At 41.5% G+C, this 12,829-nt stretch overlaps 1 protein-coding gene across 1 annotated transcript in view; it reads left to right on the top strand.

The window, feature by feature from the left end:
- The window catches only part of PDE7B (phosphodiesterase 7B), a gene marked incomplete at its 3' end in the record, with an annotated part of 178,838 nt that extends 166,237 nt beyond the window's left edge, over positions 1-12,601 (top strand). The window contains exons 9-13 of the mRNA XM_080617015.1: positions 5,564-5,655; positions 6,718-6,862; positions 8,847-8,943; positions 11,759-11,839; positions 12,384-12,601. Coding sequence (XP_080473141.1) covers positions 5,564-5,655; positions 6,718-6,862; positions 8,847-8,943; positions 11,759-11,839; positions 12,384-12,601 — 633 coding nt within the window. The remainder of the gene's footprint in view (positions 1-5,563; positions 5,656-6,717; positions 6,863-8,846; positions 8,944-11,758; positions 11,840-12,383) is intronic.
- Positions 12,602-12,829: the final 228 nt, after the last annotated feature.

Raw genomic sequence — 12,829 nt, 5'->3', positions numbered from 1 at the left:
CTCTTTCTCAGTAACTACCAAGGAACCCATCCTGCCCTGATTTTTGTGGTCCTTTTTGAGTATATTTGTAGTTCTGGCCTATGGCAATCACTGTAGCTCTGGATTTTATCTACAGCTGACCTATGTGTATAATCTTTGCATGCATGTATACATTACTATGTATGCACATCTCTGTTCTATATGTTATACTTACATATACATGCTGGAGCAACACCATGAATCATTTTGGTTGTACTGATTGTAATCCATAGCTAATAAATGGAGGTGGTATTGATTTCTAGCCTTTGGAAGAGTCAGCTTCATCCTTCGTAACAGGGTGTCAGAAACAGAGTATCCCAAGTTTAGATGAGTCTAACTGAAGGTTCACTAGTAGTTACGTATCTTTTTACACATACTTAGGAAAATGAGAGTTTGCTGTGATGTGCTTACAGCTTGAAGATATTCTCTCTTGGTTTTGCCTACTCACGCAATGTTTGGGTTTTCCCATAAGAATGCAGCTATCCTGCCCTGAAATAAGGGAGTAGGCTGTACAATGGGAGCCCCAGCCAGGGCGCAGTGGTGCTTAGGCACTTGAAACTTTGTGACTCATCACAAGCTGATGCAGCTTATGAATTCATACCCACACGTGTCTGGTGCATTTTGCTCCAGTTTTTTCTAAGTGTCAGGCCAGCTGACCGGGGAGGGAGAAAAGCCAGGGACTAAGCCAGGGGACTTTGGCAGGGTTATGTTAAGGATCCTTGGAAGAGGAGTGGGTAGAGCCATTCCACAAAAACCCTGGTCCTCTGAAAATGTATAAACAACTCCTCTCAAATTCATAGTGGGAAACAGTAATATATGATTAGGATGAAAATTCAGACTATTGTGAAAGAATTGTAGCTAAAATATTAGTATCTTGGAAAGGTGGTTTCTGCTAAGCTAACTGGGCTTGAATATACTTTCAAATGTTGGTTAGAAAGGCAGTGACAATACAGAAAATGCAATCTTTCAACAGCAAATGTGACTGATAAGTATCCTATCCAGGGACATTCAGTGGTAAGTTTGACTTATTTTATCTGAAATTGATCCCAGATTGTTTCTGAAGATTTTAATATTATGCAGTAAATGGATGCCAGTAAAAATAACAATGCTGGAAAAAGTTTAGCTGAAAATGTTTCCAGTCAAAAATTTAGATTCAGTGAATAGTCTTTAAAACAATAAGTTATATTCTTCTCAATATTAGTGCTTTAACATGTGCTTGAAACAGAAACAAAAAAGTTCTAGTATTTTTGGGTTTTAAGTAGCAGAGCCACAGAAGTGCTGGGACTAATCAGAAAAATGATCAAACGAAAGTAAGTTTAAAAGTAGCCGGCAGACTTCTTTCACTGAAACAGTAGTAACTGAAGCTAAGGGTTAACTGTTTATGGTGTCTCTTTGCATGTGATTGTTTGTACATTTAAATTAGAACTTTACATTTACATCTGGGAAGAAAGATTTTGCAAAATGAGGTGTCATGGTTTAAGCTCAGCTGTTAACTCAGCACCACGCAGCCTCTCACTTAACCCCTCCTTGTCCCCCCGCCACCAGGCAGGATGGGGAGGAGAACTGAAGGAATGTAAACTGCACAGGTTGAGATAAGAACAGTCCAATAAATAAGTATAATATAAAACTACTACTACTAATAATAATAATGGAAGTAACAAGAGGAGAGAATATGAAACTAAAAAAGAAAGAGAAAAGAAAACAATAAGCACAAGTGATGCACAATAGAATTGCTCAGCAGCCACTGATGGATACCCAGCCCAACCTGAGCAGCAATCTGGGACTTCATGATGCCTTCCCCCAGTTTATATACTGGGCATGACATGCTGTGCTATGGAATACCCCTTTGGCTAGTTTGGGGCAGGTGTCCTGTCTCTGCTTCCTTCTGGCTTCTTGTGCCCCTCCTCCCTGGCAGAGCATGAGACTGAGAAGTCCTTGATCAGACTAAGCAATACTTAGCAACAGCTAAAAACATTGGCGTGTTATCAGTATTATCCTCAGACTAAAGCCAAAATACAGCACTGCAGCAGGTACAAGGAAGGAGTTGGAAACCTTCTGAAGTACTTTATGAAGAGAATCGTGTTTCAGGAACCAAGGTGTTCAGAACTTTCAATATTTATTTTCAAACTAACAGACATTTTCTTGAATAGGACAATTTTCACAGGAGTCCATTGTATGTGAGGTACCATAATTTTCCACAGAAATAAAAGTGCCTTATTCAAGTCTCCAGCATTACAAAGGCAGTTGAGAGTTTAGTAGGTGACAATAGGGATCTGGAAGTCACTTTTTTCTCCTGTGAGAAACACAATAGGATTCCATGATATGAGATGCAGATGTTGCTTCTAACTTTCATTGGACATTAAAATGAAAAATAAAAGTTTTATTCTTGCTTGATAATTGTTGTCTTAGGTCGCTGTAGTCTTCAAATTAAAATCTGGTTTGGGCATTTGCAGTCTTCCTTAAAAGCACCATTTCTAATTAAAGTATCATTTTCAGGGATTTAACATTGTGTAGCTAATCCAATTGCTTGGTGACTAAGAATAGATGGCCAGATTGAAAGAAATTTAGATTCCCTTCCACTCTGAATTGAAATGGAAGTCTTTGTACCTAGAAAATAGAAAGTCTTCTCTTCAAGTTATTAGTCTTTTCCAAATGTGTCACGTGTGGTGGTTTGAGTGGCTCAGGGAAAAGCACAAATTGGAGATTATGTGATGGTCTAAGTAAAAAAAACCCCAACATTTTTTAATCACAGTCCTGAAGCCTTGTGTTATAGCAATCCAGTAGTTTTAAGCAATAGAAGCGACAGAGGCTTCCTAGTATGCAGCCTTTAAAACAAACCTGAGCTACTCAGTTTTAAAAAAAAGAAAATTAGGGGGAAGCAGAGCTGAGAACCCCAATCTGCAGGCTGGCACATAGACTTTTCCCTGCTTGGGTTATCTCCCCACCAGCCTAGGCAGTGTTAGCTCATGGCAATTAGTCTTAATAAGGCAGTAGAGTGTTCCTAGGCGGAATAGCTGACTCTACTAATTATTGTTCAGCAGCTCCAAGGATTCTGGCTGCTTGCATTTAAGAGGGAGTCATATGACTTCATGCTCAATTGTTGCTTGTTAATTTGACCTTTCCTTTTCTCTCCTCCACTAGACAGTGCAGCAGCTTCAGTTTAAGTTCTCCCTATAGCAACAGGCAAAGAGCAAAAACTTACAGAATCTGAAATACTCTGAGATGGATACCTGAGTTTGCTTTTTCTTTTGAGTAATTATTAGTTGGATGCAAGAAAATTCTTGGATGTCTACACACTCAGCCCTATTCAGGCTGGCCTTCAGCATGGACAAAGAGCAACTGCATCCATGAAAGTCAATTCCCTAGTGGAAGTAGCTGCTGCTGAAGCATTCCCTCCCAGCAAGGAACACTGCCATGCTGGACAGGATGTGGGGGCACAGGGTGCTCTGAGGGGGATCTCCCCAGTCGGGATGTTTCAAGGGTGCAGTCAGACTGGGGAATTACCCTCTATGGATGCACACAGGCACTATCTTAAACAAATGTAAGGCTTCCAAAAAATAAAGCTGACAGGCAGAATATGTCTAATTTACATTGGGGTAGGAAGATGGTAGGTAGCCTGTAAATTAGGTAGCCCTAATTTACATTAGGGTAGGAAGACAGTAGGTAGGTAGGGCTTGGGGTAACTGTTGGGAGCAGGATTCAGCTCCACTGGGGAGGTGAAAGAAGCAGAAAATCTGTTGTTATGTCCTATTACATTCTCTTATTTTTCTTGGTCAGAGTTTAGGGTTGCAAAAGTCCATCCTGATGTACTTAGGCAAAAAGAGAAGAGGGATATTTAAGTTGGCTGATGAACAAAATTCCTGTCAAAAGTAATTTAGATATTGCACAGCTGATCCTGAGTTCTGAGTCTGTCAGCTCTTCCAAGGAGAAGGACTTAATCTTTGCATGTTTGGAAAGTTTTGAGGTTGGTTTTGTTTTTTTACCCCAGTATCCATGATTTCTGTTAGGGAAACAAACAAAACCAAACAAACAAAACCCAAACCCACACACACAAAGGCAACATATCAGTGATTGTATGAAATCAAAAGCAACAGAATGTACTGCGGAAAATATCATAATAAGAAATTGGTCCAATTTGTGCACTCGCCTTGGTCTCTCCTTTGCACTGATTTTGAGCATGAAATTTCAAGAAAAATACTGACAAGATGATCAAAATCGCGATTGGATCTTGGTTGCTGGCAGTGTTTAGTGTTCCAGCAGTCACCAGATCTGATGGAATTGCAAAGGAGGATGGGAAAGCCTTAAGGAGAAAATACTGTTCAGCCTTTCTTAGAGAAGTGGAAGCTGTGTGTCACATCCAACAGGAAAGGCAGTACTACCACAGCTACACCGCAGCGCTGTGGGACTCTGTAGAAGGGAGCCAGACATTAACGGTGGCCAGAGAGAGGGATTCTGACTCTAGTTTCCCAGCTGGCAGTGACAGGGTGGAGTCCTTCCTCTGCTACCTGTCCAAAAGGTTTGATTGTGTTTGGGGTTTTTTAATCCAGTGCTTATCTACCACAAAAAGCCATGAACTGCCCAAAACAGGGATCAGATGCCACAACTCCCCTGAGAGTATCCCTGTTGTTAGGTGACAGTTGTCTCACTCACGCTGGGCACGTTGTGGATATATGAGGACTCTGCCATTCACTGGAGGGGTGTTCCACGGGGCCACTTCTCTGCAGCAGGCAGCTGCTTTTGTGAATTACAATTGTGTTCGGGGTTTTGGAACAAGTGATGTTTCTGAGGCGTTCAGTCGTAGAAAGTATTCTGTGAATAAAATGTGTGACGATTGGCAAATGCATTGTGTATTAGGATAGTAATATAAAGTCATCAGACACAAGATACCCGATTTGTTGTAATTTACAGACAACCTAGAAAGCTGGGTTTCTGTTCCTTAGGAATTTTTTCTGACCTAACTTTGGTCCCACTTAGTTGGAAGCAAACAAACAAAAAGGACTCAAAATTTATTGCAGACTAAGCTGCTGAAGCCTGCAGATGCTCAGTGATACTGATACTCTTCTTGCTTTCACAGAGCAGCTGCAGACAGCTTCCAGTTCCCTTATTCCAAAGGAAATTTGGCAGTTTATTTTTCTTTTTTTTTTTTTTTTCTTTTTGTCCACTCTGCATTCAAACTCTAGAAGCTGAGAAGTCAATCTGGGATCAGTAGGAGGTAAAAATGTGATTTTGCACTTTAATTAGTTTGTTAATAAATCTGTTAGAATGCAAGCTACCTCCCACTCAGATGAGATTAGCTCCTCTGTTCACAGCAGGACTCAAAAACTGGACTCTAGGGCTGACCTTAGCTAGGAAACGTGGAAGCACAAGGTTCTTAACTGTGGAAATCCAGACCAGTTCCTCAAGTCCAAACGTGTGCTAAAAAGCAAACATTTAGGCTCATGTTCAGCACTTCCAACTTGCTCTAGGCACTGTGTGATACAGCAAATCTGTCTGTAACATGGATACACGCCTGATCCTTGAATTTATTCCCTTTACTCCTCCATAGAACGTTTCAGTGCTAGAAAATCATCACTGGCGGTCAACGATAGGCATGCTTCGAGAGTCACGGCTCCTCGCCCATCTGCCCAAGGAGGTGACGTAAGTGTCCACTGGAAGAATTGCATCACTAAAACTAGCCTGTGGCTTCCTTTACTCTTCTTAGAAGGACAATGTCAGAGGCCCAGGCTTCAGAGTAGGCTGAACTTACTGCCCTCTCTTTGTGCCAGTAAGAAATCCTGAGACAAGGTTATACAGCAGCACTATTTTCTAAGACCTTGCCACTTCTGCAGCACAGGAATTGCCACTGTCAGGGTGAGGAACACTGGGGATCACAGCAGGAATGGACCTTTTCAGGCCCACTGTTGGTATTTTTCATTTTACATAGCACCAACCGATTATCAAAGATTTAGGTATTAAAAAACATGGAATAGAAAAATAAAGCAGTTGGTCAAGTAGCATTGGGACTGCTCAGGACTTCCGTGCCTGACTGAGGAGGCGTGGTTCAGTCTTGAACGTCTTTTCAAGTGAAGCAGAAAAAAAAAGCAGCAATGTGCACCTTGGCCAGGTTGATGCTAACTTTTTACCTGCTGGTTTTGTGCAGTGTTAGGAGTAGAGGCTGAGCCAGTGAACAACCTGCAATACTAAATTTTAGTCACAGGTGACCTTACTGAGAATATAAACAAGCAATAAACTCCATATCCCTCCAGAAATCCTTTGCACCAGACCAATAGCTTCAGTCGTACTTTAAAGGACTTCAGTCTAGTCTTTCACAACTTCAAAGCTGCAGTATTCGCCACCTAGCTCTGAGCATCTAAGATGTGACCATTTTTCTAGATGCATTATGCTGTTGTTTTGGGTTTGTTGGTTTTGGTTTCTTTTTGTGGTTTGAGTTTGTTTGGGTTTTTTTCACTTTCCTAGCACTTTTCAGAAGCTTTCAGAACCAGCTATGCCAAAAGGCATTTTTCTTCTATGTTATCTATTCCTTCTGAACCCATTTAGGCAGGTAGATCAGTCGTGCCCCACAAACCCCAGCAGAGGCTGACCAAAGAGATCAGATTGGATCCATAAAGAAAGAGAAGCTTTATGGTAGCTCTGATTTGTAGCAGATTGTTTTGAGCTAGTGGTTTTCTGATTGAAGGGGATTAATTTCCTTAATTGTAGACAGGACATCGAGCAGCAGTTGGGCTCCCTGATCTTGGCAACAGACATCAACAGGCAGAATGAGTTTCTGATCCGTCTGAAATCTCACCTCGACAATCAGGATTTGAGGCTGGATGATGCTCAAGACAGACATTTTATGCTTCAGGTAACGTCAAAAAAATATTTTTCCAGTCTCATTTTTTATTAATTTCTCTAGTCACAGTAGGTCCTAGTATGTGTTAGAATAGTGATACAACATCATCATCTCCTCACCTATCACCATAAACACTTTCCTTCTGCCACCCAGCATGTCAGGCAAGTATAAGGCACCTCCAGTACTTCCTTATGTAATTTCTTTCAGTTAAAAAGCTGTGCATGCACAGATAGAGGAGAGTGTCAATTGCTGGGAAATAAAGATAAGCTATTACTTATTTTATTTCCAGACCACTGTTTCTCTTGCCAGATAATGCTTCAATCACATCCTCTCTTCTGCGGACACTACTTCACTGGTGTTATTTGCTGGCACTGTGCAGGAGAGCCCCCTTGTCTGTGTTCTTTCCAAGCCAGCCTGACACCACATGCCCAACCCTGTTCCTGGGTTGGATGCTTGGAAGCTGCCTCTGCAGAGACAGCTGTTGCCATGGCAGCAGGTGCTTCTCCAGTGGATCTACCCAGCTAATGAAGAAACCCTGCTTTATTCAGAAATCGAATAGATTCAGGCTGTTTCTTCCAGTTAAGCTGTGGTCATTAACAGGCTCCTCAGAATAAATCTCTACCTATTAAAGCCTTATTTTGACTAAAATAGCTGCATATACCTGCTTCTCTGGAGAAAAAACATTAATTTCACTCTTAAATACATAAAGGAGTTTAAGTAATCATTATCATTTATAAAACAAACATCTACATGTTATAAATTTGTCGAGGTTACAGGAAAGGTGCCAATTGCAAGGAAAGAAGTACTGATTTGTTAATTCTTCCACCTCCAGCAGTGTGGGAAATGTAGTAATCTACTCGCCTGTCCTCCATCCAACACAGTCTTCCATCAGACTTCTGAATGGACTATGCAGGGCAGGATAATGGGCATATCATATTTCTGGACAGATCAGGCAAGAAAGCTGTGCAAATGCCAAGTGCAGAGCGATTACAGATCTCAACTCTGGCAGAAAGTTTCTTATGTGTTTTCTTGAAGATAGGAACTAGGGCACAGACATGGTGATATTCACTTATTTAGTGGATTAGTTGTGGCAGAAGAAAAGAAAAAAAATCAAAAAATGTTAATTGATCAGGATAAATTAAAGAATGTTTGAAAGGTCCTGGTGACAGTAACATTAAGGCTAATCAGTTTAATCCAGAGAAAAAAGTGACTTGGAGACTTCCCTCCTCCAGTTTTCAGGTCTGAATTTATACAGAAGATATTTCTTATGTTTTCCTCTCAGGTGCCAGAATTATTTCTGACCTCTGTCAGGGTAACCGACTGTGTTCAGTGAAGAAATAAGGCACATGACATCTTGTTCTTAGGCAGTAAGATGGACTATTACATGGTTTACTTTTCTGATGCGGTTACTTGATTTTAAAAACCTCTTGCCCTCCTGTACTCATTCTCCTGCAAAGCACTTGAAAGTACTAGTTAACTAAGTGAAACCAAGCCAGAGGCAGTATAGAGAGCCCTGTGCTTCATTTTGTAAACAGAAATATGCAGACATTAAGATGAAGTGTAATTGAAGTGAGATACAAGGTCACTCATTGAGACCACAGAGAAATGATGCCCAAATACACCAGCTTGGCTTTTCCCTTCCTTCTCATCAGCCATAGGTACCAAGCCAGGCAGTCAGCAGGAGCCAGCCTGAGGCTTTTGTTGGCTTACTCCTTGCAAGAAATAGCCAAAACACTTTGCAGCCTTGGAATTTGGCCCTCCTCTTGTTCTCGCTACAGTAAAGCAGAGGGCCAAATGAAGGTTTTGTTTGTGGCTTAAATAAATGCTTTTTCCTCACAAGGCGTATTTGGGTGAGGCTGTCTCTCTAAAAGGTGATTTTAACCCTTCCCAACATTGCTGCTGAGGCCTGGGAGTTTAATGACTGCAGACTGACTGCTGAAGCACTGCTGGACAGTAACATCTTTCCTCACCGCTAATCTGTCTTTTTCACTTTCAGATTGCGCTTAAGTGCGCTGACATTTGCAACCCTTGCCGGCTCTGGGATCTGAGCAAACAGTGGAGCGAACGGGTCTGTGAAGAGTTTTACCGGCAAGGTCAGCCCCTTCATACGTGGCAGTCCCCTTTCTCCTCGGCCTGACAGGCTTTTTGTCTGGCAAGGGAGAGGCAGCATTCAGCTTACCCAGTTTGCCTTCAGATGTCCCTCAAGAACAAGCTGTTGAAGAGAATCTTTGCCTCATTTTAGAAGTGAGAAGAGTTAGAAGAGCAGCAAGTATTTCTTTGCCCTCACTGCTCCTGCAGCAGTGTCAGGCAGGAGGGAAGGCTCTGCTGTACCTCAGTGCTTGAATTCAGGTAGAGAGCCCACAGCTGGATTCTTCCCTGAGAACCCTCCAGTCGCCATTAGTGTTTCTGAGCTGAAACAGCACCAGGGCTGCACTGCACGAAAATCCTGCTGCTGTCCATCGTGTTTTATCTCGCTTTTCATGATCCTGCCACAGCTCTGATGGGAGCCTTACCCTCACTGTTTCCCAAATATGACACGTTCTTCTGCCTACAAATGCAGAGAAAGGGTTCAAACGCGTTTCCCTGCGCGCTGTTGAAAGGGCCAAAGCAGACAAGCCAAAGCTCGGCTAGGACCTATTGCAAATGTTTTCAAACCCCTGCAGAGAGCGCAGTCAGGCAGGGATTTTTTTGAAACGCAGTAATTACACCATTTGGCACTATGTGCATAGGCAGGGTCATGCTGTGCTACAACACAGGGTGCAGCAGAGTTTAATCACTGCTAAATTCTATGTTTGGAGCATCCTGAGAGCCAAAGGCAAGTGGCACAAACACTGGAAGAGCACACAATGAAGTTCTCAGTTCATTTAAAATTCTGCAGTACACAGTTAAGCCACATGAGAGCTGCTGGTACCTGGTACAGTTAGTCCATAACAAGGACAAATAGGTCAGTAAGTTAATGTTCAGCCAGTGTCAGTTTAGGCTGGTGAAATGTCTTTGCCTTTGATGCTTTTGAAGCGACAGAAGCAATCTGCCAGATGCAGGTTTATTTAGTCAGATGTATAATCAAAATCCAGCTCATGAGGACAAGGCCACAGTTGTGTGATTCCTCACCTTGCATGTATGGAGAGACCATGCTGAGAAAGGCAGCACTCCCAACTGTTACGAAGAGGTTTTTCCCCAGGACTCAAGATTTGTTGGTATAGTATCTAAAATACAATATACCTCCTAAAGGGGACACTGAAGCATATGAGACCAGTTAAAGGCATAACAGGGAGAAAAAGTATTCATGTGGGAGAATATACAGAAACTGTGGTCTGACTATCACTGGTTGCTGTGGTAAGTGATACAAAACCAGTATTAACTAGCATGTATTTAGATACCACTTTAAAATGTTATTGTAGACCTCTCTACCCCCTTACAAACAATGCTGGGCTTTTTGCCATAAAGTTAAAGATTTTAAAACCGTAGCACTTATGTTTTAACTACAGAAGGGGCAGGTAATACCACAATTAGTACCTTGTTAGATCTTCCTTCTGGAAGGCATACAAAGTTTTAACATCTTTTGTATCAAACATTTCTAATGCTGTTTTAATAGAGGCTCAGATCCTGATCTTCCAGTCATCTAGCGCATCTACACTACCTTTATTAGCAAATAAAATACACAACTGAGGTACATTCCAGGGAGCACCTGATGACTACAGCAGCTCCCAACACAAACTTTTCCTAGAAAAATACTTTAGCTTGTTCTCAGGTGTTTTAACAGTCAATTAGGAACATGAGGTAAGTAATGCAACTCGGTTTGTTTATATAAAATTGGAACTGTCAAGAAACAATTCAAGATTGATTCAAGAAAATGGCTAATATCTAAGCAACATTAATGATCAGTTTCTCTGGTGAGGATTTAAAATTGCTTGGAAGGCTTTCCCCAGCATGAAAGTTCTCAGCAACTAATTCATGCAGTTACTTTTATAGCAACTTGAAGCATAAGAAAATTGATCATCATTTAAGTTCTTACCATGCAAAGGAAAAAACTTACTCCTGTCAATTAAATGACCTGTCAAAGACAGGAATATATTGACACACTTCGAGCCAGACAGGTCAACCATTTTCAACTCAGAATACCTATAGAGGGGACATCAATGGAGTTATGTGTCCACTGGAGTGGAGACACTCTTTTTTTCAATCAAATATTTTTAGAGGAGAAAATGAAGACAGTTGAACTGCACATTTGGAAATATGGCAAACTCTTATTTTGTCTATTTTGCTGAATTGTTGCTTTTGATTGTTTGGGAAGCCAGAAGTGTTTCCCTGATATTTTCTAAATACCTAATTGAAAATATTCCTCTCACATTTAAGAAGAACTTGCATGCTGCAGAGAGAGGAAAGGCAAGGCTTAAAAGTGCACATGGTATTCTATACAGGGCTATAGAACCTGACTAAGCACACTAGCACTTAAGTCAAAACCATGCAATAGCATAGGCATAGCCCTGATACCTAGGTACACCACAGTAATAAATCAAACTTCTAATTTCATCCTTCTTCCACATATAAAACTTGAATTCCATAGCTCTTGACACATAAACACAAGTTGCCTAACCCCATGTTCTGGCCTTTATTTGTTAGTGCACACACAGCTGTGGACTGCCAGCAGTGGATTTAATGTTCATTCAAGAGTCATCTTTCCTTAGAAAAAATTTATTCTTTGTATGGATACTCAGTTTCTCTGAGACCTAAAAACAAAAACAAAACAAAAAAAAAAAAGGTATTTAGACATTTAATGTGGTTGTCATTGGTGGAAGGTTACAGCTGGTCAAATCCACACAGTTGCACTCACTGTAAATATCTGGTGTAGGTATGGAGAAGAGATGAAAGTGGCATAAATTTACCTTCCCTTCTTTTTTCTTGCAGGTGACCTGGAACAAAAGTTTGAACTGGAAATAAGCCCCCTTTGTAATCAACAGAAGGATACAATACCAAGCATACAGATCGGTAAGTATTAGTTCCATTCTCTTCTCTCCAGGTCTACCTCATCTCAGTATGGCACAAGCTCAAAGAGAAACTTCCCTCCATCTAGTTGTTTTAACAATAAGAACTTCAGGTATCATAAGAGTCACAATTCACATTCTAAACAAAATATTCAAAAATAAACCTTACCCAAGCCAAATATGCAATTGAAAAACAAAGGAGTCATTGTACAGGCAAAAAGGGGGCCATTCTAATATCTGTGGAGAAAAATTGCAGCTGGTGTGTGATTAAGTACTGGTTGCTTTCTAGTCTGAAATCTCCTCAGAGAAGGATGCTGCCTCTCACAGACTGTATTGTTACACATACACATAGAGCCACATTTTGTCATATGGGCTGGTCAAAAGCTGTGCATCTCAAAAGGAACTGATGACTGCTTGCGGCTTTATTGTTACTTCTAGTCAGGGCTTTTGCCACTTTCATTGCTGTATCCTCTTGAGACATTCTGTGGGGCAATGCACTCATGGGATGAATTTGTTCCTCACCTGCTGTCCTTTGTGTGTTTCCCCAGGGTTCATGACGTACATTGTAGAGCCACTCTTTGAAAGGTGGGCGCAGTTTACAGGTGATACCCCCCTATCTGAAAATATGCTAAACCATCTCAGGAGGAACAAGGCCAAGTGGAGGAGTTTGCTCCACAAGCAACACAGCAGTAGTAGGAGCAATGACCACTCAGGTCAAGTGACTGGCAGCCAAGAACAGACTTTGAATGAAGAAGAGACTCCTTAGTGGCAGCTTTGCACTTTTCTTCATAGCACCGCTATCTCCGTCTTGATCACAGCAGCAAACAAAATCCCGGGGAGCTAGAAGCCTGTTGTCAAGACCATGGAAAGGGAAGAAATGGCAAGGCAGAAGCTGGAAGGGTCATTGCGAGCAAGCCTGCGGTTCTGCTGGGTTCACTTCTGGATCTCCTTCACGTTCCTCTCCCCTCTCTTCATTCTGTGCATGCCTGATGCC

This window comes from Psittacula echo (genome assembly GCF_963264785.1).
Source record: "Psittacula echo genome assembly, chromosome: 4".
NCBI classification, from domain to species: Eukaryota; Metazoa; Chordata; class Aves; order Psittaciformes; family Psittacidae; genus Psittacula; species Psittacula echo.
This window is presented reverse-complemented; position numbering and strand designations above follow the sequence as displayed.